The sequence below is a fragment of the Macaca thibetana genome, chromosome 10, assembly GCF_024542745.1.
Source record: "Macaca thibetana thibetana isolate TM-01 chromosome 10, ASM2454274v1, whole genome shotgun sequence".
NCBI classification, from domain to species: Eukaryota; Metazoa; Chordata; class Mammalia; order Primates; family Cercopithecidae; genus Macaca; species Macaca thibetana.
Window position 1 is genome coordinate 43,531,745 of NC_065587.1, and position 26,916 is coordinate 43,558,660.

The window sequence follows — 26,916 nt, forward strand, 5'->3', positions numbered from 1 at the left end:
TAAAGTTGCAGATCTGAGCTTTATTATCAGAATAACATCATTTCAGGATAGAATTGAGGGATTCTTGAAAATGCTTTTGATATGGCATAAAACTCTGGAGTCTCAGAGCTGCATGCCTACTTATCTGTTCAAATATATCTGGAATGGAAATACACAGAGGGTTTAGCAGAACAAGCAAGAAAGTTGACAAAAGAACCAAATGAAAATTCCTCATGACAAAAGCACTTTAATACCCTATCCTTCTTCAATCAAGAGATCAAAAGAAACGGCAAGTCCTGTATTTACAAAACTGATGAAAATCACACTGCAATAATCAGTGAATGTAGAACTGCACAGATCTGTGTTTCCAGCTTTTTCCACCATGATTGTACATCAAGGTAAAAAAAGATTCTTTTATACAAATCCAAGAAAGATGTGGACAGAGGTGGCAGCAAAACTGCCAAGGATGGTGCACTGACTTACGACTGCAGCTGAGACAGGACGTGGGGGGTGGGCAGAGTCCTCGAGAAAGAACCCTACGGAGAGGGCGGCTCAATCGGTGGTCGATCTCCGGTACCAAAACCGCGCTCTGAAGTCATCGCTGCACGTCATGAAGCCGGGGTTGGTGGGGGAGTGCACTATGCAGCGTACAATGTTGTTGTGCCCCAGTGAGAGCAGGTTTCTCCGCTCAGCTGTTCTCGAGTCCCAGCAGCAAAGACTGATCGTCCTCTCGTCGGGCAGCAACACATAGTCCTCAGTGTGGTTAAACACAGCCTGCGTTCGGTGCACCTGGCGTCCACTTAAACCCGCGCCTGCCACAGACACCAAGAGGGATAGCTTTCTAAGTCCACATCTTAGACTGTCAGAACATTCTAGCATTCAATGTAAAAGCATTTTAAACCTGTCGAAGTGATACACCTTGTACACTTTCAGAAACTCTAAAAAAGTACAAAAAAGAAAATCAAACCAGGCACAGTGGCTCACGTCTATAATCCCAGTACTCTGGGAGGCTGCGGAAGGAGGGCTGCTTAAGCCCAGGAGTTTAAGACCAGCCTGGGCAACAGACAACAGAGCAAGAGCAAGACTGTATCAGAGAAAAAAAAAAAAAAAGAGAGAGAGAGAGACCACCAGATTACCTGAAGCAATACTGTTACTGTCCTAATGTACTTCGAGGCTTAAAAATACATATAAAATTGATGCCACTATATTTTTCTATTATAGTTTTAAACCAACTTTATGTTTAGTACATTTTTCCATGTTTTTTTTAACTAGATGCAAAGTGCCTCATGTTTAGAAGCCCCATTACTTATTTAACAATTCTTTTGTGTGTGTGTGTGTGTGTGTGTGTGTGTGTTTTTAGGCAGAGTCGCTCTGTCGCCAGGCTGGAGTGCAGTGGTGTGATCTCGGCTCACTGCAACCTCCGCCTCCTGGGTTCAAGCGATTCTCCCGCCTCAGCCTCCCAAGTAGCTGGACTACAGGTGTGTGCCACCACACCAAGCCAATTTTTGTATTTTTAGTAGAAACAGGGTTTCACCAAGTTGGCCAGGATGGTCTTGATCTCTTGACCTCGTGATCCACATGCCTCAGCCTCCCAAAGTGCTGGGATTACAGGTGTGAGCCACTGCACCTGGCCTATTTAACAATTCTTTTACTTCCTGACATTTAGTTTATATCAATTATAAGTAATGTTGTAATGAATATCCTTTGTACAGAAAGCTTTATTTCCTTAGGAGTAAATTCCTAGAAACAGAATTACTGAGACAAAGTATATGAATATCTGCTTTCCAAAAGGAAGCCTTTTTATGACTATAAATTACATATTTTAATGTTTAAACTACCAAATAAAGTATAAAAAGGAAAATAAAAACTGCTTAATAATTGCACCCATCCGAGGAAACAGTCAATACTTGGTGAATACCCTTTCGAAATATCTAAGTGTTAGGTGCTCACTTGTAAATTTTCTTTTTTTTTTTTTTTGAGATAGAGTCTCACTCTGTTGCCCAGGCTGGAGTACAATGGTGTGATCTCGGCTCACTGCAACCTCTGCCTCCCGAGTTCAAGAGATCTCCTGCCTCAGCCTCCTGAGTACCTGGGATTATAGGCATGCGCCACCACACAACACTAATGTTTGTATTTTTAGTAGACACGGGGTTTCGCCATGTTGGCCAGGCTGGTCTCAAACTCCTGACCTCAGATGATTTGCCCACCTCGGGGTCCCAAAGTGCTGGGATTACAGGTGTGAGCCACAACCCCCAGTTTCATTTGTAACTTAAGTCAGAGCATTTGTCATATACTATTAATATTCAAGCATATGTAGTGCAGATCTGTAAAGACAGAATACAGCTTAATGGATAAAAACACAAACTCTGTGGTCAGATGTAGGTTGAACACTTACTAGTGATGTGACCCTGGGCAAATTACTTAACATCCCTCAGCCTTAATTTTCTCATCTGTTCCACGGGGTAGTTACAGAACCTACCCCATAGGGCTGAGGATAAGAATAAGAGAATGCATGGGAGGCTCTGGAGTGTGAGTGCTCAGCCAATGTTAGCATGCATACTTATTTTTAAAGGTGTACGTTGTCCACAGATGCGTAACAGATTTCCTTAATGCTTCTTATTGGACATCTATGCTGTTTCTAACTTTCAGCCACTCCAAATGATGTTGGGACACACAGTCTTTTATGGGCATGTGCCTGTTTGTCCAATTACCTCTTTAGGTTGAATTTCTAAGAGTAGATATAGTGGGTCAAAAAGCATGTATTTAAAATTTTGATATGATACCAAACTGTGCTGAAATATTTTACCAGCTGACTCTCTGACCAACCAAACATGATATCCTCAAATCTCTATCAATAGTAGATTAATATAAATCTTTAAGACTCCTAAAATCTGATGAACAAAACCAGGTCCCCATATTCATTTATTGGGTCTGCAGCGAGGCTGGCCACCTTTTCTTATATTTCCTGACCATTTTTCTCTTCTGCAGTCCCCTGTCCTTTGGCTCCTTTTCTCTCAAGTTTGGACTCATCTTTTTCCTATTTGAGTTCTCTTTACAGATTAAGATATTAACTCATTGTCTAACATCTGTATATATGCTATAACTACTTTCCCCCAGTCCTGTATTTTAATTATTTATAGTTTTTATTTTTTTGCAACCCAATTTCTAAAGTTTTCTTGATAGTTTTTCCCTTTTCATCATTTCAGAAACCCTTTGAATTCTAATTAATAATAATAATAATAATAATTATTATTATTATTTTTGAGATGGAGTCTCGCTCTGTTGCCCAGGCTGGAGTGCAGTGGTATGATCTTGGCTCACTGCAACCTCCACCTCCCAGGTTCAAGCTATTCTCCTGCCTCAGCCTCCCGAGTAGCTGGGACTACAGGCGCCCGCCACCACGCCCAGCTAATTTTTGTATTTTTCGTAGACACGGGGTTTCACCATATTGGCCAGGCTGGTCTTGAACTCCTGACCTTGTGATCCGCCTGCCTCGGCCTCCCAAAGTGCTGGGATTACAGGCGTGAGCCACCGTGCCCAGCCCAAATTCTAACTAATTATTAAAACTAGGAACAGAAATCTTAACATGCTGACATGACAGGGGCTTGATCTGTGAAATGAGAAAAAAGGAAAAGGGGAATTTGCACATAAATTCAGCATAATCACATTTTTGAAAAACCACACTGCTATTCCCCACTAAAACAAGCCGATCAACCTCATACTACTATAAAACATCCAAAACATTCCTAGAGTAAATATTTAAGCTCTTGTCAGTAGGCTGGTGTGTATCTGTCCAGATATAGCACACTCCTTAAAATAGTTACAACTTCTATAGGGGGAGTACTTTCACATTTACTCTGATCACTTTTGTATTTTCTTTTTGCAACAAACACAACTATTATAAAGCAGTTCTTTTTTATAATAAATACTTTTCAGAACAGCTTTATACAAGTGTTTCAATGAAGTCACCAAGAATTATGATAAAAATGGCTCTTCCTAAGATTTGCTAGTTGTATCAGAAGTCAGAGAGATGGCTGGGGAAGCGAACTTTGGTTACAATGAGACAAATCTAAGGCAGGTTATGCTGCCCCCTAGTGGGTCAGATGTCACCGACTCTTCAATGCAAACAACACAGTCCAGTCTCTTCCAATACCGTTTTCTTGTGATTTTCTTTGTTATGCTCATGCCAATTTTAGTGTATGATACAAACATATCTCACAATTGAGAAAACAATCAGAAGTTTTCTGAAGGTTTTCTACCAAACAGTCTTTGCTGCTACAAGGAACAGAAGACACAGTGTTTTAACATTCACTATCAAATAACCAGACTTGGGCCCTACTAGTGATAGGATCAATTTAAATAGATTTCATTATAAAAATACTCCACAGGCACTACTGTGAGTAGTTACCAATGAGACCAACATACATTAATGAGAATTCAATGGATGCAATTTTTTTCTGTCTGCTTAGCCTACTTTATATCTGCATTCAGAACTCACGTGGTTTCCATTGGGGGCTAGCTCTGCTCACTTAGGAATGGGATAAGATCTTTCCTCTCAGCCATTCTTTCCCAAATGCATATATTAGTAATACTGAGATCTACTATTGGAAACTTTTCTCTGGATTGCTTTCACTTTTCTGTGGAAAGAGGGCAGGCCAGTCTACAAATGGATCACCAGGTTCTCAAATGTTACTTGCATGGAATCCAGACCTAGTCCACAGTGTGAGGTGCTCAGAAGAGCAAAGAAAGCACAGTTCTATTTCCAGCTCTGTCACTTACGAACTACAGCCTTGGCTAAACGACTTAACCGGTAAGTCTTGGTTTCCTCTTATCTAAGAAAGGGATAACATCTGCCTTGCTCAATGCATAGACTTACTGTGTTGCTGTATTGTGAGGTCCTAAAAGAGAGTTCTGGAAAGTGTGAACACTACAGAAATGTTAAGTAACATCAACTTCTCACTTACCCGTGTATCTGACCAGTGTTCGTCCTGTTGATATTTCCCAAAGTTTAGCTACAGAGTCTTTTCCACTTGAGAGAATGTATTTAGAATTTTTGGAAAAAATGGCAGAACAAACTTCAGCACCGTCGTGTGCTTTCTCAAAAGTTGTGATGCATCGATTTGAAACACCATCCCACAATTTGATGCAGCCGTCCTTGCTTCCAGTTACGTACATATTGGCACTAGAATTGTAATTAACGGAACATATAGCATCGGTGTGTTGATCTTGAGGATTGCAAGACACAAAACATTGAAAGGTGTTGATATCATAAAGGCGAAGAGTAGGATGCTGAGTTCCGACAAGTATAAAGTCTCCAGAAGGATGAAAAGAGATGGAGCGTAACATTTCAGCTTCCTGTTAGGACAGAGACGTTAACACAAGTGATCAACTGGTGAACAATTAAATCCAGAGGAAATGTGGAAAATATCTGGCTGATGAAAAGAATCCATAAAACAATTATTAGATATTACACAGGTATCATAAGAAAAAAAGTGCTTTTCGGAATACATGAAAGTATTTTTTGAATAGATTCCCAAAACTAAATATTTACTGGTTACATTATTCCAAAAACTATAGAAGTGAGCTTCATTATTTACAAATGAACACCGAGTAACACTCCACTAAGGATGGAGTATTATCAGACAATGACACATTCATGCATTGGTTACTGAAGTACAACTTGTACCTAAGAGCTTCTTTCATTTGCTCTAGGGCTGCAAATATTGAGTAAAAAATTAAGTTTTTATTATTTTTTGTTATTATTTAAGTTACTATTATTTATTATTATTTTTTGCAGACACGGTCTTGCTCTGTCGCCCAGGCAGACCGCGCAGTGGCACGGTCACGGCTCACTGCATGCTCAACCTCCTGGGCTCAAATGATCATCCTTGCCTCCACCTCCTGAGTAGCTGGGACCACAGGCGTGTGCCACCATGCCCAGCTGATTAAAATAATTTTTTCGAAGAGATGAGGTCTCACTGCATTGCTCAGGCTGATCTTACACTTCTGGGCTCAAGTGATCCTCCCACTTTGGCTTCTCAAAGTGCTGGGATTACAGACATGAGCCACTGCAACCAGCCTACTCTAATTATCAAACAGACAGAAGCCACAACTAAAACATTAGTATTTCTGCAATGCATATTCAAAATAGGGTAACAAATGTCACCTTGCCAGGAAACACTTAATACTTTCAACTGAATTTTTATTCCTCTAAGTTATACATTAGTGAAGCTGGTCATGTTTTGTTTATAACAGGGATCTGCAACCTTTAAAGAGTGATACGGATTCCAAACCCTCCAAAGGGTCAGATTATAAACTCTGACCAGCTAGAGGGAGCAGGTACATGAGAGCATGTGGCCTATGTGCCAACAAAATCTGATCCATCTGCCATCCGGCATGCATCCTGGTCTGTACTTGTCTCACAGGACGATCACCGAGACTACTTTTACAACGAGAACAGTTGTACAAGAGCTCATTGTATTTAAGAAAAAATGTAAAGCTCCTTTCCAAAGATTCCTACCTGAATGTATTTGAAGGCTCTTTTTGCTGATGGTTTGGAATAATCAAATAATTTAAGAGTATAGTCCCTTGAACCAGAAGCCAGGATCTGTTCTGTGGGGTGGAAAGCGAGGCACGTGACTTCATCCACATGGTCATAAAGAGTTCGAATCACTGGGTGGTTTTCCATATTTTGTTGTGCGGTCTCATTCATCATGACCTAGACCAACAAGAAGAGATGCTCAAGGTACAGAATGTGTCTGAATCCAAGTACACAATCCACAACTGTAGCAAACTAAAGCTGGTTTGAACCATACTCTCATTTTTCCAAAAATGAAAAACAGAAGGCAATCAGTAAGTATGTAACTGGAATTTTTACCTCTATTGGCATGGCACTTTTGGCCAACATCCTCTCTGTGTCAAGTATCTTTATTGAAGCATCAGCAGACCCAGTAGCTATTAACTGTCCATCTCTACTATAGGTAGCTACACGGCATGGTCCTTTATGTGATGTGACATAGCATGTTTCATACTCAGAAGCCTCTGGGGACATAGTCTGAACATCTGCATCAAATTCCAGGTCAATCCCTGTGCCAGGGGCAACAGTATCTGAACGACCAATTGCATACTGAACTGCGGTGTCATCATTTTCCATTCCTGAAAGAAATCAAAATTAAAGGCGTAACAAAACAAGTGTTTTTTTTTTTAAAAGGCCAAGATAAAATTCTAGATCCAAACTGGAAAGATGCTCACCAGCGTCAACTTCCTATTTCTTGGAGTCGCGTGACACCTAATGCTTTACAAAACTGTGTATTTTGCCCATGCTATTCAAAGTTCACCACGCTGTGAGGCCACATGGCTCGCTGGAAGTTAGGCTCCAATAGACAAAGTCATTTTCCCCCTTCCAGAGTTTACTACTTTATCTACAACTACAGAAACTCAAAAAATAGTTCTGTAGTTAAATTATCCATTTTTTCATTCCAAATTTTAATATTTTTAGGGTTGAGATGTATCAGCAGCTCTGATGCTCATTAAGTTAGCTACATTGTTAACATGAATGCTACTGAAATGTTTTTGAAAGAAAGTTGATATTTAAAAAAAAAGGTTTATCAAGAATATGCATTTAAAACGTATAAATAACTTGACAAATCAAATAATATGTTGATTAGTAGAGGAAAAATTAACACTATGGATCAACAAGAAAATAAAAATGACCTTGAATTTTACCACCCAGAGATAATAACTGTTAACGTATTGGTATAAATTCTTAGGGATCCTTCCCCATGCACAGCTGTTTTATCTTTCAAAACAGTAATAGAGAAATGCTGTGTAACATGTTGTGACTCACTTGTTCATTTAATCAAGCAGAGCAAAAGCGTATCTTGGCTAATAAATATTCATCTATATAATTATGTTGTAGTATTCAATTTTATGGATATCGAAAAATTTACAGCTAATTCCATGTTGTTGGGCATTGCAGTTTGTCCATTTTATTTCCCCAGGAGAAATGCTCACAATTGGCACTGCCACGTCCAAGGGTATTAACCTGTTTGGTAATTCAGTATTTTATTGAGTGCTTTCTATTATTAGCCAGGTAGGCTCCAGGATATACTGCTGAATAATACAAGGTCCTGATCTTTACTGAACTTGTAGTCTTTTTTGACAAGGGGGCAGTAGGTGGGAAGTGGGGAGGTAAGGATCATATGGGAAACAATCCAAATGATAAAGGAAATTTCAAAATGACTGTTATAAAACAAATGGGATCACTATGGCAGGGTAACCGGGAAAATGCAGGAAAGGGTCGGATTATTTTAGGAGGGGTTAAGAGAACTCAGAGGACATTTGATGTAAAATCTGAAGGAAGTCAGTAATATGACAGAGTGTTCCAGATAATGTGTACCAAGACCCTCAGGCCAGAACCAGCTTAAGGTCTTCATAATCTGAACTTTGCTTACCCCTTACTTACTGAGCTACTTCCTGAACTCACGCTGAACTACTTACTTACTGAAGTACCTGGCACGTACTAGGCACTAAAACGAAACAAGAATAATCTTGAAAAATTCTGCCATATGCAAACATCTAAAACCTTGCCATGGGATATATGGAATTGTGTTCACAATCTACCTAGTTTGATGAGATGCAGGAGCTGCTCCGAGGGTGCACAGACAGACTGAGGCTTGATTTCATTGATGAGGCCATTGGCGATGCTGATGTAGCCGTCATATAGCAGCTGGCTAATGATCAGCTTGTAGAGCTGCTGGCGGTCCTTCAAGCCCACTTTGGTTCTGTACATCTTGGAGAAGAGGAAGACAGTTTCCCTGCCAGCTGCAAAAAGGGAAAACGGATGGTGAAGGGTAGAGGCTCTAGCAAATCACAGAAGGAACAGAGGACTCTTTGGTCAGACTTAATCTTGCAGGACTCAAATCCCATCGCTACCAGCTGCATTGTCTTTGGTCGCTGACCTCATTTCTCTTAAGCCTCAGGTTCTTCAGCTGTTAAGTTACTGGAAGTTAAACAAGGTGGTGCATATAGAGCCCTGAGCACAGTGCCTGGCATACAGAAATTATTCAGGTCATGTTAGCCAATATTTACGGTACAATCCCTCATCGACTTTTCTTCCCCCACCAAACTACCTACCTATGATTTTTGTTCTTTATTGCTATCCCAGAATCTTCCATTTCTTTTGTTAATTAAACATTGACTAGCACCTGCAACATGCAAGATAGCTGCTGTTTTGTCAAGGCCTAGACTGCTGGTTCCACTAGCTGGGCTGTATGTTTACTAATATCTTTTATGTTCATTCTCAAAACCTGTTTTAAGGCAACTGAGCTTGTGACTGTAATTCTATAATCTAATTCGACAGTAAATCAAAATATGAAGGAAAAAAAGCAACTGTACTATAAAAACTCAACAGAGTTAAATGCGTTAGAAAGGCTCGAAGGTGAGCTGCCCAATAAAATCCTGCCAATCAAGGTCAAAACAATAAAAATGAAAAACACAGTAAAAATCTGGAAGGACTGTGCATGCACTGATTTACAAGTGTCTAAGTTTTCCTTTAGTCTTAAGAGACAAAAAAACCTGTAAATGGTTTCTGGCTTATTCAAAAAAGAACTCCAACTGTTGAACATGATAATCTGCTTACTAAAAATCAATGCCTTTATGTATGTGTATGTTTGAACCAATATTAAAAGGCTACAGGTGTCTGGGGACAGCAATAAAGAATAAAAGCGACCTCAGAGCCTGATTTCTTTTTTCTTTTTTTTTTGAGATGGAGTCTCGTTCTGTCGCCCAGGCTGGAGGGCAGTGGCCCAGTCTCGGCTCACTGCAACCTCTGCCTCCCAGGTTCAAGCTATTCTCCTGCCTCAGCCTCCCAAGTAGCTGGGACTACAGGCACGTGCCACCACGCCTGGCTAATTTTCGTATTTTTAGTAGAGACGGGGTTTCACAATATTGGCCAGGCTGGTCTTGAACTCCTGACCTTGTGATCTGCCTGCCTCAGCCTCCCAAAGTGCTGGAATTATGGGCATGAGCCACTGCGCCTGGCCCAGAGTCTATTTCTTATACACTGTACGACACTGATGGTGTTAATAATAACCAACAACATTAAGCACTTCCTGCACGCCAGATACCGTCATGCTAAGTACTTTGTAAGCATCAGTTCACTGAATAAAATCATTCAATGTATTCAAGTATATGAAGTAGTACATGAACATAATAAGTCTATGCTTGAGTAGAAAATCCTGGGACACAATAAAGATGATGAAATGGGTTCAAGGAGGTCAGAACACCTACTCAAGGTAAAAAGTGGCTGAGTTACTTATCCAAGGTTAAAAGCACACCAGAATTGCCAACTCCAGAGCCCTGAGCTTAACCACTGAAGGAGTTCAGGAAATGCCAGCCCAAAGCAAGATGCTTTGGCGGGCTGATTACTTTGAACTGAGGGCACTTGGAGAACAGCAGGCAGGAAGAGGCTTTCCCTGTGCTTTCCTTACCTGCCTAAAGTCTGACCCTCCAAAAATACCTCAATTGTCCTTATTAACCAGGGAAGATTCACTTAGATCATAGGAACCAGGGAAGATTAACTCGGATCACGAGAGGAGATTAGAGGTTGACACCACCCAGAGGATCACCTATTCTGTCTGCATTAACAAACTTGATTCACCATACATTTCCTCCGTTCACCCTCCCATAACTTGTGTTACAGCTGCTGCTTACCATCCTCCCACCCGCCCCCAACCCTCTATTCATTCCTTTCAGTAGCTCAGGATGCCATGTAAGCTTTAATCATCTGACTTCAACTTCTTAGTCTCGTATTTTGTGGGACTCCTGTACATAATTAAATATCGTTTTTCTCCTATGGACAATGTTTAGTGACCCGAAAAAAATGGGAGATTCTTAAGTACCAACAAAGAATGAAAATCACAAGTGGGTAGTCTGGCAAAGAAAAGTTGATGAGAGATTCTACTGTTAATGTCGTGCTAAAATGACTTGAATAATTTCCGTATGCCAGTTCAATGCTTTACATGCACATCCTGTTTACCCTGCAGTAATCTGTTAATTTGTCTTATGGTAATTTAACTCTTAGTCTTAATAAGGTACCTAGAAGGATGGAGGGAAGCCATTTTTGGCTCCCCTACACCACTATTCTATCCGGTCTCTTCACTTCTGAGCACATGTCGGGTGTACAAATATATATATACACACACACACATTTGTGTGTATATATGTATACATGTATGTGTATATATATATGTGTGTATATATATATTTTATGGTGGCCCAGTCCTAACTTCTCAACTCCCACAGAACGTTCACTCGCCAGGTAAACAGAAGCCTAATTATCCCCAATTTGCAGGTGAGCACACGGAGACACGAGGACAAGAACCCGATCCAGGACCGGTTACATCGCAGTTGGAAAGGCTAGAACACAGACGCCCCCTCACTATATGCGCCGCGACCATCTGGATGCAGAGGCGAACTAAGGACTGGGTGGGAATGGAAGCGAGGCCCTTTGAGGAAGAGGAGGGGGTGCAGGCCAAGCCGGGCAACTTAGGAAGCACAAAGTAGAGGCGCATGCCATCTTGCTAACTCTGGACTCTTCCGGTCTCGCCCCAGTTGTTTCTGTGGTTTTCGCTAAACGCCCCAGCCGACCGCACCAGCCACTCTCCCCGTGCCCCAGTACCAGCTGGTCCGGTTCTCTCGGTATCCCGCTCTCTCCTGGAAAAATGGAGGCGCGAATCCTGCCCAATCGACCGCTCCGAGCGCACATTCACTGCGCACGCTGAAAGGGCGCCAAGCCGACCGCTGCGCTATCGATCGGTCGCACTCTCGCTTGCTTTTCTCGCCATCTTACTTACTGCCACGTTCAAAAGGTTAGTTCACCCCCTCGGACTTTATCTCCAATGCGACAAGCTTGACGTCAAGGGGCTGCTGCCTCACCGATAAATGGCCGACCCCGGAGAGTACCCTGGGGCTGGCACTGCCACGGGTCTGGCTGGCCGTTGGCTCCGCCACTTCCGGGGTCTCAAGGAGCAAGTGCGCCTGCGCGCGGTGTGCGCCTTAAACGCGACTCAAGGCGTCCGGTTTGTTGTCAACCAATCACAAGGCAGCCTCGCTCGAGTGCAGGCCAATCGGCTTTCTGGCTAGAGGGTTTAACTCCTATTTAAAAAGAAGAACCTTTGAATTCTAACGGCTGAGCTCTTGGAAGACTCGGGTCCTTGGGTCGCAGGTGGGAGCCGACGGGTGGGTAGACCGTGGGGGATATCTCAGTGGCGACGAGGGCGGCGGGGACAAGGGGCGGCCGGCCGGAGTGGCGGAGCGTCAAGTCCCCTCTCGGTTCCTCCGTCCCTGGGTGTCCTTGGCGCTACCCTGTGCCCGCCCAGTGCCTTTGCATCCGCTCTTGGGCACCGAGGCGCCCTGTAAGACACTGCTTGTTACTTATTACAGCTAGAGGTAGAAGGGGTTTGTTGAGTGGTGTTGACACGCGCGGGAGGGGTGGGTGAGCGTCAGATTGGATTTTGTTCTCGGAGATCACCTGGGTAAGAAAAGCACAGAAGGTCGCTGCTGTGTTGGAGTTCACGTTCTAGTGGGTAGGGAGTCAGACGGTAAGCGTACAGAGAACTTGCAACTGGGGTGGGTGTTATAAGGGAAAAGCAGGAGTGCGGTTTAACGGGGGCCGCTTTAGACAGAATAGCCTAGGAAGGCCCTTGTCCTGGCTGGATGAGTGGGTGAATTGATGAATGAGAACCTCCTTGCAGAGGCCTTCCCGGTCCGTACTTCTCAGACCGTAGACCTTGAAGTAGTTATATCGGGATAACTTGGAGAGCCTTGTTAAAAATATAGCTCCACCGAGAGCCCGGAAAATCAGAATCTCTGAGGGATAGGACCCAGGTGTCTAGTTATTAGCAAACTCTCCAGATGATTCTTTGATTTCATTGAGAACTAGGGATGCAGACCGGTGCATGCAAATCGTCTGGGGATGTTAAAATGCAGAATCTGTTTTCCTAGACCTGGGGTTGGGCCTCAGAGTCTCCATTTCTAAGATCCCTCCGGCTGAGGTAGACGTAGCCACTGTCGTTAACTCGTAATGTCTCTTCCTCTTCCTTAACCTTCCTTGTCCCTTGAATTAAACGTTTTTCAGCAACCTACTCAATTCGTCCTTCCCTTCATCTCTGCAGACATGCACAGGTCTGAAGGAGGAAGGAATAAACACGTATAAACCTCCTGTGCTATTAGCCTAACAGCTTTTCTATTCACAGTGGTAGGATTTCTGGTGTGAACTGAATAGATCCTGTGAAAGTCATCTGGTTGCAGATTAGAGTCACCTGAAGGGCAGTCTTATTGGCGTTGTCTCCAGAATTCTGGATTAGAATCTTATTCCATTCTGCTTGTTACTCAATTTCCCTAGAAAGAAAAGTAGAATAAATTGGAGCAAATGCCTGTAGCTTCTGTCAGAAGAATGTTAAATAAATGTTGTTAGGCCTCTGTGATCTCATTAGACTGCTACTTGTAATTGTAAGGGAAGTAAAGCATTAGAGCATGTGTGAAATTAAATGATTAACACAAGTGGGCATTTCCTTGCTGCTGTTTATTAACTTTAACTTACCCACTGTTTTTTCATAAGGGCTCCCGCCTGTAGTCTGGGCCTAGCTTCATCATGGAGTTATTTGCTTAATTGTAAAATGGCAATTTTAATTTTTTTTTGAGACAGGGTCTCACTCCGTTGCCCAGGCTGGAGTGTGGGGACATTTGATAAGAAACTTCAGTGAAGGCTGTGCATGGTGGCTCATGCCTGTAATCCCAGCATTTTGGGAGTCTGAGACGGGTGGATCACCTGAGATGGGGAGTTCCAGACCAGCCCAACCAACATGGAGAAACCCCGTCTCTACTAAAAATACAAAATTAGCTGGGCGTGGTGGCATATGCCCGTAATCCCAGCTACTCCGGAGGCTGAGGCAGGAGAATTGCTTGAACCCGGGAGGTGGAGGTTGTGGGTGAAGCGAGATTGTGCCACTGCACTCCAGCCTGGGCAACAAGAGCAAAACTCCATCTCAAAAAAAAGAGAAACCTCTGTGAAATGAAAGACTGAACTACACACCTGGGGGAAAAGCCTAATAAAGGGAGCAAGAAGTGCAAATACCTATGGCAGGGGACTTGTTTGAGGAAAGAAAGAAGCCTTGTGTGGCTGGTGCACAATCGAGAAGAAGAGATGAAGTCAGAGAGGCAGTTAGGGTCCATGTTCTGTGAGACTTCAATAGGCCTGTCTATGCAGGTTAGGAGTTTGCATTGTTTTGATTGAGTTGGGGAGCCATGGGGGTCTTCTGAACCAAGGACCAACACATCTGACTTGTTAATGAGATTGTTGGCCTCAGTGTTGAGAATGGACCATAACGGGGTAAGGTTGGAAGTCGGGAGGCCATTGGGAGGCCGTTGCAAAAAATTCAAAGGAGAATTACGGTTTGACCAGGTGGTAGTAGTAGAGGTTGTGAGCAGTGATCTTGAAGGCAGAGCCTACAGAATATGCTCGTGGATTAGATGAGGGGTTTGAGAGAGAGAGAAACCTCTTAAAGGGTTATTATGCCAAGGCTTTTGGCCTGAGCAACTGGCAGGATGGATTTGCCATCAACTGGGATGAGGATATCTAGAGACTAGATTTGGGGAGGTGAGAGTGTGGAGGGATTAGGACTTCTGTTTGGGACATGTTAAAATGGAGATGCCTCTCAGATAATCAGGTGCAGATGTTGCATAGAAAGTAGAAAATGTAGATCAGGAGTTCAGAGGAGAGGTCTGGGCTGAAGAATGAATATTTGGGAGTCCTCAGCCTGTAGATGGTATTGAAAGCAAAGAGACTGGATGTACTTGGCTAGGGAGTAATTGGAGATGGAGAAGTCGTTCTAGGCGTGAGCTCAGGGCACACCCATGAACAGGGAGGTGAGAAGTGGAGAAGGGAAGCGGTTCGGTTTTGAATATGTTAGGATTGAGGTGCCTGGCAGACATTTCTGGGAGATCCTGGACAAATCCTTGGATATCCAAGTCTGACAGTCCAAGGTGAGATTGGGGCAGAAGATGCACTTTGAGAGGTCCTCATGAAGGCATTTAGAGCTGAGGCACTCGGTGATATGGATTCCTGTGAAGGTGTAGATGGAGAAGTGGAGGGTCCAGGGACTCATTCTTTAGTCACCCCAGACCCTTGATCGGGCAACAATGAGAGTGACCCAGCAAGGAGGGAAAGATAGGATGACTAGGTGGTAGATAAACCTGGAAGGGAAGTGAAGAAAAAGGTGTAAGATGTGATCAACCTTGTCGGATTCTGCTGAGGATGCAAGTACGAGGAAGGTGGAATTGACCCTTGGGTTTGGCAACAGTAGGTGTCAGCCATGAGCCTGATGATGTGGTGGAGGCAAAAAAGCTGGGTGGGGATGGGCTCAGGGGAGGGGAGAGGAGGAGTAGAAGTGGCAAGTGTGGATGGTTCTTCTGGAGCTTTGCTGTTGGAGAGGAGGGGGTCATGGTTAGCAAAGATAATACAATAAAGAGGACTATTTTATTCTATTTTATTTTATTTTTTGAGAAAAAGTCTCACTCTTGTCCCCCAGGCTGGAGTGCAATGGCATGATCTCAGCTCACTGCAACCTCCGCCTCCTAGGTTCAAGCGATTCTCCTGCCTCAGCCTCCCAAATAGCTGGGATTACAGGCGCCCGCCACCACACCCAGCTAATTTTTGTATTTTTAGCAGAGACGGGGTTTCACCATGTTGGCCAGGCTGGTCTCGAACTCCTGACCTCAGGTGATCCGCCCGCCTCGGCCTCCAAAAGTGCTGGGATTACAGGCGTGAGTCACCATGCCCGGCCTAAAGAGGACTTTTTTAAGGTAGCAGGTATGCCAGCAGGCTGCACAGGGATGGAAGTGATCCGTTAGAAGAGAGATGATGGAGCCGCAAGACCATCAGGAGTGAAGACTCCGTGTGAGAGAGGATGGGATGCAGTGCCCAAGGGGAGGTTGGCCTTGCGGGGAAAGCACATGTCTGGCCCTCCCTCATTAGCTTCATTTGGACAAAAAGTGTAAAATCCTGTGTGTTGTGGAGGCCTTTTGATCAGGGAACTGTAACGCTGCCTATCAAGCAGCAGCACTTTAAGCAGGTGGCTTTGTTCAAATTAAAGGTTCTTCTTTTTCTTTTCAGGCATCATGGACCGATCTAAAGAAAACTGCATTTCAGGGCCTGTTAAGGTAAATTGAATAATCTGTAATCTCATTCACATTTATAAACCCACATGGAGGTTGGTCTTGTTGGGAATTCTTTCCACCTTTACTTTGGATTATAAATTTAGATCCCTTACTGTGCCCCTGGATATAAATTAGTCACTTTTCTTGTGTTCGGTAACATTTTGCTGATTCTTAGAGTAGCTTTTTGGTTCTGCTTTGTCTTATAATTGGCTGCTTAAGTTTCTATATCCCTCTGTTGTATGCAAGATAATAGTAATAATGCATCCAGCAGGAGTCCAAAACTTTTAAAATTGGCCATAAATATAAAATAATTAGAAAAGGCTACCTTGAATTACTGTTTTTGATTCTCAGTTCCTATGATAACGGCTATTTAAAAAATTGCTCTACATTTAAAATGTTTCTTTATATTTGTCTTGGAATGCCTACTATGTTGTGGACAGTGTACTAATTTCAGGAGTAACTGACTTTGAATTTGGAAGTCTTAACACCCTGTCTTTGTAGAGCACTCATACCATTGAGCTGGGGATGGACTTTTAGGCTTTCATTTCTAGCACTTGCCCCTCACTTACAATGAGCTGTTGAAGCTGGAGGAAATCTCATCCCTCCTACCCCTTTTAGTTTGATTAGCTCAGGGTGTTAGAGTTAACTATTTAAGCTTGTAATACAGTACTTACAGGCGTATAAATAATACATTTCAAGGCTCACGCCTGTAATCCGAGCACTTTGGGATACCAAGGCAAGTGGATCACAAGGTCAGGAGTTCAAGACCAGCCTGGCCAAGATGGTGAAACCCCGTCTCTACTGAAAATACCAAAAATTAGCCAGGCGTGGTGGTATCGCCTGTAGTCCCAGCTACTTGGGAGGCTGAGGCAGAGAATTGCTTGAACCTTGGAGGCAGAGGTTGCAGTGAGCTGAGATCATGCCACTGCTCTCCAGCCTGCGTGACAGAGCAAGATTCCATCTCAAAAATAATAACACATTTTAGTAATAACTTTTTGAAGTGCCTACATTTGTTTCCTTTTTGTCACAGTTTTTTGCTCAAGTCCATTTTGTCAATACTTGGAAAATGAAACATTGGTTAATTAATAGTATAGTAATAAGCTTATTGTGGAAAATCCTGGCCATATGAAAACTTAGACTCTTCCAAAACTTCATGAAGATAACCAGTGTTGAATGTTTTGACAGATTTTTTTTTTTTGGTCTTTTTCTTAAATGTATATTATCAAAGAAATTTAAATGGAACTGAGATTTTGTCATAAAGTTTTTGTATCATAGCTTTTTGCCATATAACAAGTTAGTGTCTATTTCCAAATTATTGAGAAATTCTAGGAAGTGTTTGTCTCCTTCAGTAATGGATATTTGTTAATAAAGCATGATTTTTAGGGGTGAGGAGTTGGAGGGGGTAGAAAGTATCATTCGGGTATTCTTAGCCACATACTAACTATCCTCTGGAAGTACTGATTAAAATACCTTTTCCCCTTCCATCTCTTATCCGTGACATTCATTATTTTGCTATACTAGAGAACAAACTTTGTGAAATTCTCAAAATATTCATCTTTTGCGTTCACGAATACCAGAAAGTTTATTTTCTCTTCCATTCTAGCCTGCAGCTCCAGTTGGAGGTCCAAAACGTGTTCTCGTGACTCAGCAATTTCCTTGTCAGAATCCATTACCTGCAAATAGTGGCCAGGCTCAGCGGGTCCTGTGTCCTTCAAATTCTTCCCAGCGTGTTCCTTTGCAAGCACAAAAGCTTGTTTCCAGTCACAAACTGGTTCAGAATCAGAAGCAGAAGCAATTGCAGGCAACCAGTGTACCTCATCCTGTCTCCAGGCCACCGAGTCATACCCCAAAGAGCAAGCAGCCCCTGCCGTCGGCACCTGGTAAACTAGCTTTTGAGACTCATTGGATGGTCATTCTTTGTCGTTGTTGCTAAAAAAGCAAGTGTATATTACTTGCAGTTACTGTTTGGAGCCTTAGCTTTTATATCTGTTGAGGATGGGGAGAAAATATGGTGTCTGGGTTGAAGTAACAGTGTCTGCCCATGGGCCGAATCTGTGCTAAAAATACAGACCTGATTCTCACTCTCTTGGAAGAGTGGGGCACCCAGGGAGGACACAGCACCAATTGGTGTCCTTTTGATTGCTTGTTAGTGGGTCTGGATGTAGGGTGCTTGTAGTAAGTGACTTGAGGGACTGAGATCTAAAGTTTGGGGGAAATCCAGAGAAGTGGATGAACCGAGGCAGGCTGCGGTGAGGTCACCATGGGCATTGCTGGCCATGGTAAGGAATGGGGCCTCATCTCTAGGGCATTTGGAAGCTACTGAAGGTTTTTTGAACTTAGAAGGGAACTTTGCCTTTTAGAAAGTTTACTGTGGAAGGCCAGGCGTGGTGGCTCACACCTGTAATCCCAGCACTTTGGGAGACTGAGGCAGGTGGATCACCTGAGGTCAGGAGTTAGAGACCAATCTGACCAACATGGAGAAACCCCGTCTGTACTAAAAAAAATTAGCTAGGTGTGGTGGCGCACGCCTGTAATCCCAGCTACTTGGGAGGCTGAGGCAGGAGAATCTCTTGAACCTGGGAGGCGGAGGTTGTGGTGAGCCGAAATCGCGCCATTGCACTCCAGCCTGGACAACGAGAGCAAAACTCCATCTCAAAAAAAAAAAAAAAAGTTGACTGTGGAAGTACTGAATAAATTGGAGTAGAACACTGGATTTAGGAGTACCAGACAGGAAGGAGGTTGAGGTCAGAGATGGCAATAACCTGCTGTGTGTGGAGCAGAGTAGATGCTGTTATTTACCAACTGTCGAGTGCTCATTCCCTGCAGGCTCTGAGATAAGTGCGTGCTTCATCCGCGTCATCTCATTCAATCCTTGTAACCACTTCATGAAGGTAGCCAGTAATTAACTCAGTTTTACAGAGGAGGAAGCTAAGACTCAGAAGCAGTTAACTTATCCAAAGACAAGCCAGGATGGAGAGGTGCGCACAAATTTGAGAGCTCATTTACGATGCAGACTCATTAGAACTGGGCAATAAATCGTACCTGAAAGATGAGTAAAGAGGAGTTAGGGATGGTGATTAAATTGATATTAACTGAGTTAGTGAACTGGGGGTTGCGGGGTGCACATGTGACAGGGGCACCTGGAGGAAGAGTTTGGACCTGCATCCAAATATCTGAGCAGACCATCATGTGCTGTTCGAGTTTGCGATGTTGGAGACAGACCGGTGGAAATGTTCCATATGTTCTTGTGGCTAATGAAATAGTTACCCCAGTCCTCTGCTGCACAACTGTTCCTTGTGCATTTTGCCGAATTGGTGGCTTTTATTTTTATATTTCCCCTTGGCAACTAATATAATGGAGGGTGGCTGGCTTATGTTTTGCTACATGTTGGTGATAATTTGTACATAGGGTATAGACTGTTGGCTGGCCCACCTAGTAGGGAGAAAAGGTGATGAGGTGGCAGCTTGTCATGTATGGGAAGATTGGTAATTCTGCCACAAAAGTTCTTCATTTGGAAACTGAGGCTTCAAAAGAACCTTCATAGTCTGCCTTTAATTTATCAGAGAGGGACCCGTCTATATATACGTCTGCTCGTCTTTAGAAATTCTGTAAAGACTTCACATGATGGAAGTCAGGGTGTAGTAGTCCTTTTTTTCTATGAGGAAAACTTAAAAAAAAAAAAAACCCGGTTTATCATTCTTAACATACCATTAATATTTTGGTGACCAATTCTTTGATTCACCTCTATTCACAGCTTAGCTTATCCTATATCGTTATTCTAAAAACAGGTTTTTAACTTATTCCATATAGAAAATAATCCTGAGGAGGAACTGGCATCAAAACAGAAAAATGAAGAATCAAAAAAGTAAGCTTTTTTATTTACAAAGTTCTGTACTATTCTACTACATTATATCATTTTGTTGCAAATTTAGTTGTGGGAACTCTTGGGGGAAAAAATGAGGCCTTTATTTTCATTTAGAGGATATAAATGTTTCCAGATTTCCAATCTTAAAAAAAAAAAGGAATTTTGTATATTGAGGTATTTTGCTAGGGACTCAAGTGCTTTAAAAAATGGCTTTCAAGGCCTGGTGCAGTGGCTCATGCGTGTAATCCCAGCACTTTGGGAGGCCGAGGTGGGCGGATCATGAGGTCAGGAGATCGAGACCATCCTGGCTAACACGGTGAAACCCCGTCTCTACTAAAAATACAAAAAATTAGCTGGGCCTGGTGGCGGGCGCCTGTAGTCCCAGCTACTCGGGAGGCTGAGGCAGGAGAATGGCGTGAACCCCGGAGGCGGAGCTTGCAGTGAGCTGAGATTGCACCACTGCACTCCAGCCTGGGCGACAGAGGGAGACTCCATCTCAAAATAAAACAAACAACAACAACAAAAAATGCATTTCAAATTTAGAAAAAGTTTGTATGAATCTGTTACAGAAATGTGTGGAAGTTCCTCTCTGTCCTTAGAAGTAACCACTACATATGGTTTATGTGTCTGTGCTTTTTTATTGTATAAAAGTGCAGGTTTTTAAAAAATAGAATATGTTGCAGAACTGTATACTCATATACGACTGAGGGTTTTGACAGTGTGATAGTTTTAGTTCTTTGTTATAAAGGTTGGCTCTAATGTCTTCCCCAGGGCTTTTCTAAAATCCTACTGTTAGTCTCTGAACTGTCTGGATTCTAGAATATACTAGGAGGAGCGAGGAATGAACCCACAGACTTTTGCTTCTAGCGGCCTAACAGAGGCTAAGAGTCTAAATCCACTGGTACTCATGCCCCAGCTAGCCTGTGGGCTCCATCCTGCTTCCATTCGTAACAGTGGCTCAGTGGCTCAGGGCTCTGTGTCCACCACCAGAGTGCTTCTCCACCCAGAGAGAATTAGCACCTCTGGGACTGGAGGGAGCGGCTGTGGTTAGTTTGAAACAGGCCCCCAGATGGTCCGGAAGCATTCCTCCCTCTCTGGTCACTTATCCTTTTTATGGTCTTCAGCGTTGTCATGGGCCTGTTCCTCTGAGCATAGTACAGGCTTGGGACATTTCCCATAGAGTGCTTCAGATCTAAAACCCGAGACTGTTCCTTGTCACTGACTCTTCACACCTAACGGCAGCTAGGGATGTCAGGGTTTCATGTTGCAGCAGCTCTTTGATAGTGGTTGTTGCCTTGGTTCTTGCTGAGGATACATATTGAGTACAAGTTGGAATATAAAATTATTTATAGAATGTGTCTACTAATTGAGAATTTGTTAGAAAAGCTTTGTTTTCCTCACATTCTAAAATGTTCAAATTCCTTCCTAGGAGGCAGTGGGCTTTGGAAGACTTTGAAATTGGTCGCCCTCTGGGTAAAGGAAAGTTTGGTAATGTTTATTTGGCAAGAGAAAAACAAAGCAAGTTTATTCTGGCTCTTAAAGTGTTATTTAAAGCTCAGCTGGAGAAAGCCGGAGTGGAGCATCAGCTCAGAAGAGAAGTGGAAATACAGTCCCACCTTCGGTGAGTTTTCAGGTTCATGTTCAAAACAATATTCACCCATGCTGCACCCCTCCCCCTCCTGTAATGTCAGCCTCCCACTGCCCAGGTCCGTGCACTCCCTCTTATGAGGCACTGTCCTCAAATGCGTGGCCCCCGTTCCTCACCTCCCGCTCCCTTATGAAAAAGATTAGATAAGCTTCTGTACCACACTGGGTTATAATCATTCTCCTGTGATTCTCCTATGCTCTTCATGTTAAAATAAAATTGTATTCCTTTTCTTTTCTTTTTTTTTTAAAGTATACATTTACTTTTTAGAGGGCTTGCTTTTCATAGTACCACAAAAAATGATTAAACTTGTCATCTTTCAAAGAGCACTTAAGTGCTCTGATCCTGAAAAATCACTTGAGGATTTAATGTTTTGTTAATGGAATAGTTTATATGGGCAAGTCTTTTTGGTGGATAATGAAGGGGAATGGCACCCCTTATTCTAAAGTATGCAGGGGTTGCGAGCAGCCACCTGCAGGTTGACTAGGGCTGATGGGTTTTTGTTTTTCCTTTTTTTCTTTTTCCTTTCAGTGTTTTTCAGATTTGAATCAGATGCTAATACTTCAAGTCTGGCCACATCAGGCCTGGTGTGTCTCTACCTGGCAATACCTGGCTGGGGCTGGGAGGGGCAGGCATCTTACACGGGCTGTGCTTCCCATTGCCTGCTTCCCACTGGCCACAGTCTGCACCTGCCCAGTCTGCTCAGCACCCATCTACTGCCGTTACTGATCACTGCTTTTATCTGTCACAGTGTCTGGGTATCAAACTACTGTGGCAATGCCTTTTTTTTTTTTTCCTTTTTCCTTTTTTTTCTTTTTTTTTTTTTTTTTTGAGATGAGTCTCGCTCTGTCACCCAGGCTGGAGTGTAGTGGCGTGATCTCAGCTCACTGCAACCTCCGCCTCCCAGGTTAAAGCGATTCTCCTGCCTCAGCCTCCTGAGTAGCTAGGATTACAGGCGTGCACCAACAAGCCCAGCTAATTTTTGCATTTTTAGTAGAGATGGGGTTTCACCATATTGGCCAGGCTGGTCTCAAAGTCCTGACCTCGTGATCCTCCCACTTCGGCCTCCCAAAGTGCTGGGATTACAGGCGTGAGCCACTGTGCCTGGCCATGTGCTTTTTTTAGTATGTAGATAATTAATATTCAGCTGAATTTTCCTCCTAAGAATAAAGGTGCCTAAAGGAAGGAAATAGTCTTAACTAAACCAGAGGTCCATTAATACTTTGAAATGCTTGTAAAATGAAATGTGGGTCTATGTATTTTTCTTGGAGTGGGTTTACAGTTTCAGATTCTCAAGTGGAGTTTGGAGTGTGGTTTCATGGTAAACACCACTGGTTTTACATGAAGAGTTTGTTTGACATTTAGTACATAGTCTTCTGTCAGCTCCAAACCAGGTGTTAGAATGTTTATCCTTTGTTGCAGGCATCCTAATATTCTCAGACTGTATGGTTATTTCCATGATGCTACCAGAGTCTACCTAATTCTGGAATATGCACCACTTGGAACAGTCTATAGAGAACTTCAGAAACTTTCAAAGTTTGATGAGCAGAGAACTGCTACGGTAAGTGTTCATTTGTTGTCCAGGCTAGTTGTGTTTCCTGTGTACCTGTCCTCCATAGCAGTGCACCTTTCATTCTAGTAGAGTGGGTGTTGTCTTGACGGAAGGATAGCTTAATATCAAATATTTGAAGTGGAAAAATCAAAAGAGCTTATTTGTACCATATGTACCGATAAAGTCTAGAACCAGGCAGAATGTTGTGTCTGCTTTTGTGCCTAGTTTGCACAGCTGTTTTCTATGGAAATGTATATAATGTATATAGATAGTCACCCTCATTTTCTTTAATAGATTTTTAATTTTAGAATAGTTTTTACTTTTTTTCTTTTTTTTTTTTTTTTTTTAAAGGGACAGGGTCTTGTTATGTTGCCCAGGCTGGACTAGAACTCCTGGACTCAAGTGATCCTCCACCTCAGCCTCCCGAGTAGCTGGGACTACAGGTGCACACCACTGTGCCTGGCTAGGATAGTTTTAGATTTACAGAAATTGTGAAGGCAGTACAGAGACTTCCCATATACCCCACACTGAATTTCCTGCTAATTTTCCCACTAACATCTTGCATTAATATGGTACATTTGTCACAATTGATGAACCAATATTGATATATAACTGTTAAGTCCACATTTTATTCAGATTTTCTTAGTTTTTATCATGATTAAATTGGGCTTATGGGTTTTTGAGGGGAGAGCAGAGGTAAAATGCATTCTTATCACATACCAGGGATGTAAACTCTTATGACTTTTAACTGTGGATGTCAGCTTGATCTTCTGCCTGAGAGAGTGTTTGTCTGGTTTCTCCACTGTAAAGTTACTATTTTCCCTCCTTTCCATACTGTATTTCTTCAAAGGAAGTTACTATGAATAGCCCACACTTAAGGAGTAGAGAGTGGATGGAGTATTTCCATAAATTATCTGGAATTCTGTGCCAGAATAAGGCTGTTCTCCCTTATTTATTTCATCATTTATTTATTTAAAGATGTAGACTCCTGGGTATTTGTTTTATCCCTTGAGCTATAATCCAGTACTTTATTTTGTGGTTCAGATGGCTACAACTTTGGCCACTGGGAGCTTTTTTTCTTTTTTTTTTTTTCTTTTTGAGATGGAGTCTCGCTCTGGTGCCCAGGTTGGAGTGCAGTGGCGCGATCTCTGCTCACTGCAACCTCCGCCTCCTGGGTTCAAGGGATTCTCCTGCCTCAGCCTCCCAAGTAGCTGGGAGTACCGGCACCTACCACCACGCCCGGCTAATTTTTGTATTTTTAGTAGAGATGGGGTTTCACCAAATTGGCTAGGCTGGTCTTGAACTCCTGACCTTGTGATCTGCCTGCCTCAGCCTCCCAAAGTGCTGGGATTACAGGTATGAGCCACCACACCCGGCCTGCTCTTTTTCTTTTACCAGGTTCCTGGGAAAATCACTGCCGTTTTGTCTTGCGTGTGTGTGTGTGTGTGTGTGTGTGTGTGTTTTTATACTTCCTTACTTTTTTTTTTTTTTCTTTTTTTGAGATGGAATCTCACTCTGTCGCCCAGGCTGGAGTGCAGTAGCGCAGTCCTGGCTCACTGCAGCCTCCACCTCCTGGGTTCAAGCGATTCTCCTGCCTCAGCCTCCTGAGTAGCTAGGATTAACAGGCATGCACCACCACACCCAGCTAATTTTTGTATTTTTAGTAGAGATAGGGTTTCGCCATGTTGCCCAGGCTGGTCTCTAACCCCTGACCTCAGGTGATCTGCCTGCCTCAGCCTCCCAAAGTGCTAGGATTACAGGAGTGAGCCACCACACCTGGCCTTGTACTTCTTTACTTTCTGATACAAGATGCTGAAGCCTCATCTTGTATATTTCCTGCTCCTGTCCTAGAATCGAACCATTTCTCCAAGGAGCCCTGGTTCCTCTTCTTGGAGAATGTTATTATAAACCAAGATCTGGGCACTTGTACTCATTTCTACTGTGGCGTCACTACTTCTAGGCTTTCAGCTGACAGAGCAAGGAAATATATGTGGATAGTAATCTGTGTATAGATTTATCCATCTGTCTCTTCATTAAGCATACCATGAATTCATACCAATGTCTTCAACTTGAATCCGTTACCACGTTTCATTCTAACTTCCTCCTGTTTACCTGTAAACTCCCACTCCAAAAGTGAGAAACCTGGATTTCACTGCCCACCATCCTTTTACTTAATTATTCAATTCCAATATACATGTATAATGGTATCGGAATTGTTAACCAGCTGCATGGGAACCAACTTTATCAATTAGAGTGCTTATGTGCACTTCCTTTGGCCTTTGTCTTAAAGACTCCACTAGTTTCCAAAGCTGCTTGGATCAACACTTTACCCTCACACCCTTTAGTAAGATGGTTTCCTACATTTGTAATGCAGTGAGATTCTTTTGTCACAATCTGCATGCCCACGATGGAATCATTTACATTTTCATATCCTGAGATTGATTTTTGTGTGTTTGCTGTAAAGTTCTATGAATTTTGACAAATACACAATGCCATGTATCCACCATTACGATATACAGAATAGTTTCACTGCTCTTGAAAAATAATCCTGTGTCTCAGCTACTCATCCCTCCCAACTCTTCCATCTCTGGCAACCACTGATCTGTTTACAGTCTCTATTGCCTTTTCCAGAATATCATATAATTGGAATCATAACAGTATGTAGCCTTTTTAGATGGGCTTCTTCCACTTAGCAGTATGCATTGAAGATTCTTCTGTATATTTTTGGAGGCATGAGAGCTTGTTCATTTCTTTTTATCACGAAATCATCTTCCATTATTTCAATATATGGAAGTACCTCAGTTTATTCATCTACTGAAGGGTATCTTGGCTGATTCTGGTTTTTGGCAGTTATGTTTTGGCTATAAACATTTGCATGCAGGTTTTTGTGAAACATAAGTCTTCAAATTAGTTGGGCACATATCTAGGAGTGCTATTGTCAGCTTATACAGTAAGACTTTATTTTGCTTTGTGAGGAAACTGTCTTCCAAAGTGATTTTTACATTCTATTTTACATTGCATTACAAATGTAGGAAACCACCTTACTAAAGGGTGTAAGGGTAAAGTGTTGATCCAAGCAGCTTTGGAAATGAGTGGATTCTATAAGACAAAGGCCAAAGGAAGTTCACATAAGCACTCTAATTGATACAGTTGGTTCCCACAGGGCAGCTGGTTAACAATTCTGATACCATTATACAATGGCAATACGGTATCAGAACCAATGAATTGAGATCCTATTGCTTCTCATAGTTGCCAACATTTGATGTCAGTGCTTTGGATTTTTGTTTGTTTTGAGACAAGGTTTCACTGTCACTCAGACTGGAGTGCAGTGGCGTGATCACCCACCTCAACCTTCCTGGCTCAAGCAGTCCTCCCAGCTCAGCCTCCCAAGCAGCTAGGACTACAGGCATGTGCTTCCATGCCTGGCTGATTTTTGTATTTTTTTGTAGAGACAAGGTTTTGCCTTGTTGCTCAGGTTGGACTTGAAATCCTGGTCTCAAGTAATTCATGCCTCCCAAAATATTGGGATTACAGGAGTGAGCCACTATACCTGGCCTAGTGTTTTGCATTTTAGTCATTCTAATGGGCATGTGGTGGTATCTCATTGTTCTGATTTAGTTTCCTAACAACATTCAATGTTGAACATCTTTTTTTTTT

At 42.7% G+C, this 26,916-nt stretch overlaps 2 protein-coding genes across 6 annotated transcripts in view; one reads left to right on the plus strand and one right to left on the minus strand.

Moving 5' to 3' along the window:
* CSTF1 (cleavage stimulation factor subunit 1) lies at nt 1-12,058 on the minus strand. Of its 2 annotated transcripts, none has more exons than XM_050745288.1 (6): nt 11,835-12,058; nt 8,602-8,802; nt 6,857-7,134; nt 6,500-6,697; nt 4,944-5,334; nt 1-791 (listed from the first exon to the last, which is right to left on the minus strand). In XM_050745288.1, exons 2-6 carry the CDS (start codon nt 8,768-8,770, stop codon nt 532-534), a joined length of 1,296 nt encoding a protein of 431 aa, XP_050601245.1. In that variant the 5' UTR covers nt 8,771-8,802; nt 11,835-12,058; the 3' UTR covers nt 1-531. The 2 variants fall into 2 exon arrangements, with proteins under 2 accessions (XP_050601245.1, XP_050601242.1); XM_050745285.1 differs by lacking the exon at nt 11,835-12,058 and adding an exon at nt 11,660-11,746.
* The window catches only part of AURKA (aurora kinase A), a 23,454-nt gene continuing 8,318 nt past the window's right edge, over nt 11,781-26,916 (plus strand). The window contains exons 1-6 of one of the 4 annotated variants that reach the window (XM_050745298.1): nt 11,781-11,849; nt 16,154-16,200; nt 17,801-18,077; nt 20,008-20,062; nt 21,492-21,683; nt 23,130-23,268. In XM_050745298.1, coding sequence (XP_050601255.1) covers nt 16,159-16,200; nt 17,801-18,077; nt 20,008-20,062; nt 21,492-21,683; nt 23,130-23,268 — 705 coding nt within the window. In that variant the 5' untranslated portion in view covers nt 11,781-11,849; nt 16,154-16,158. Of the gene's footprint in view, nt 11,850-12,081; nt 12,220-12,296; nt 12,396-16,153; nt 16,201-17,800; nt 18,078-20,007; nt 20,063-21,491; nt 21,684-23,129; nt 23,269-26,916 lie in introns of those variants that run through there. The other 3 variants (XM_050745294.1, XM_050745295.1, XM_050745297.1) reach the window with 3 other exon arrangements.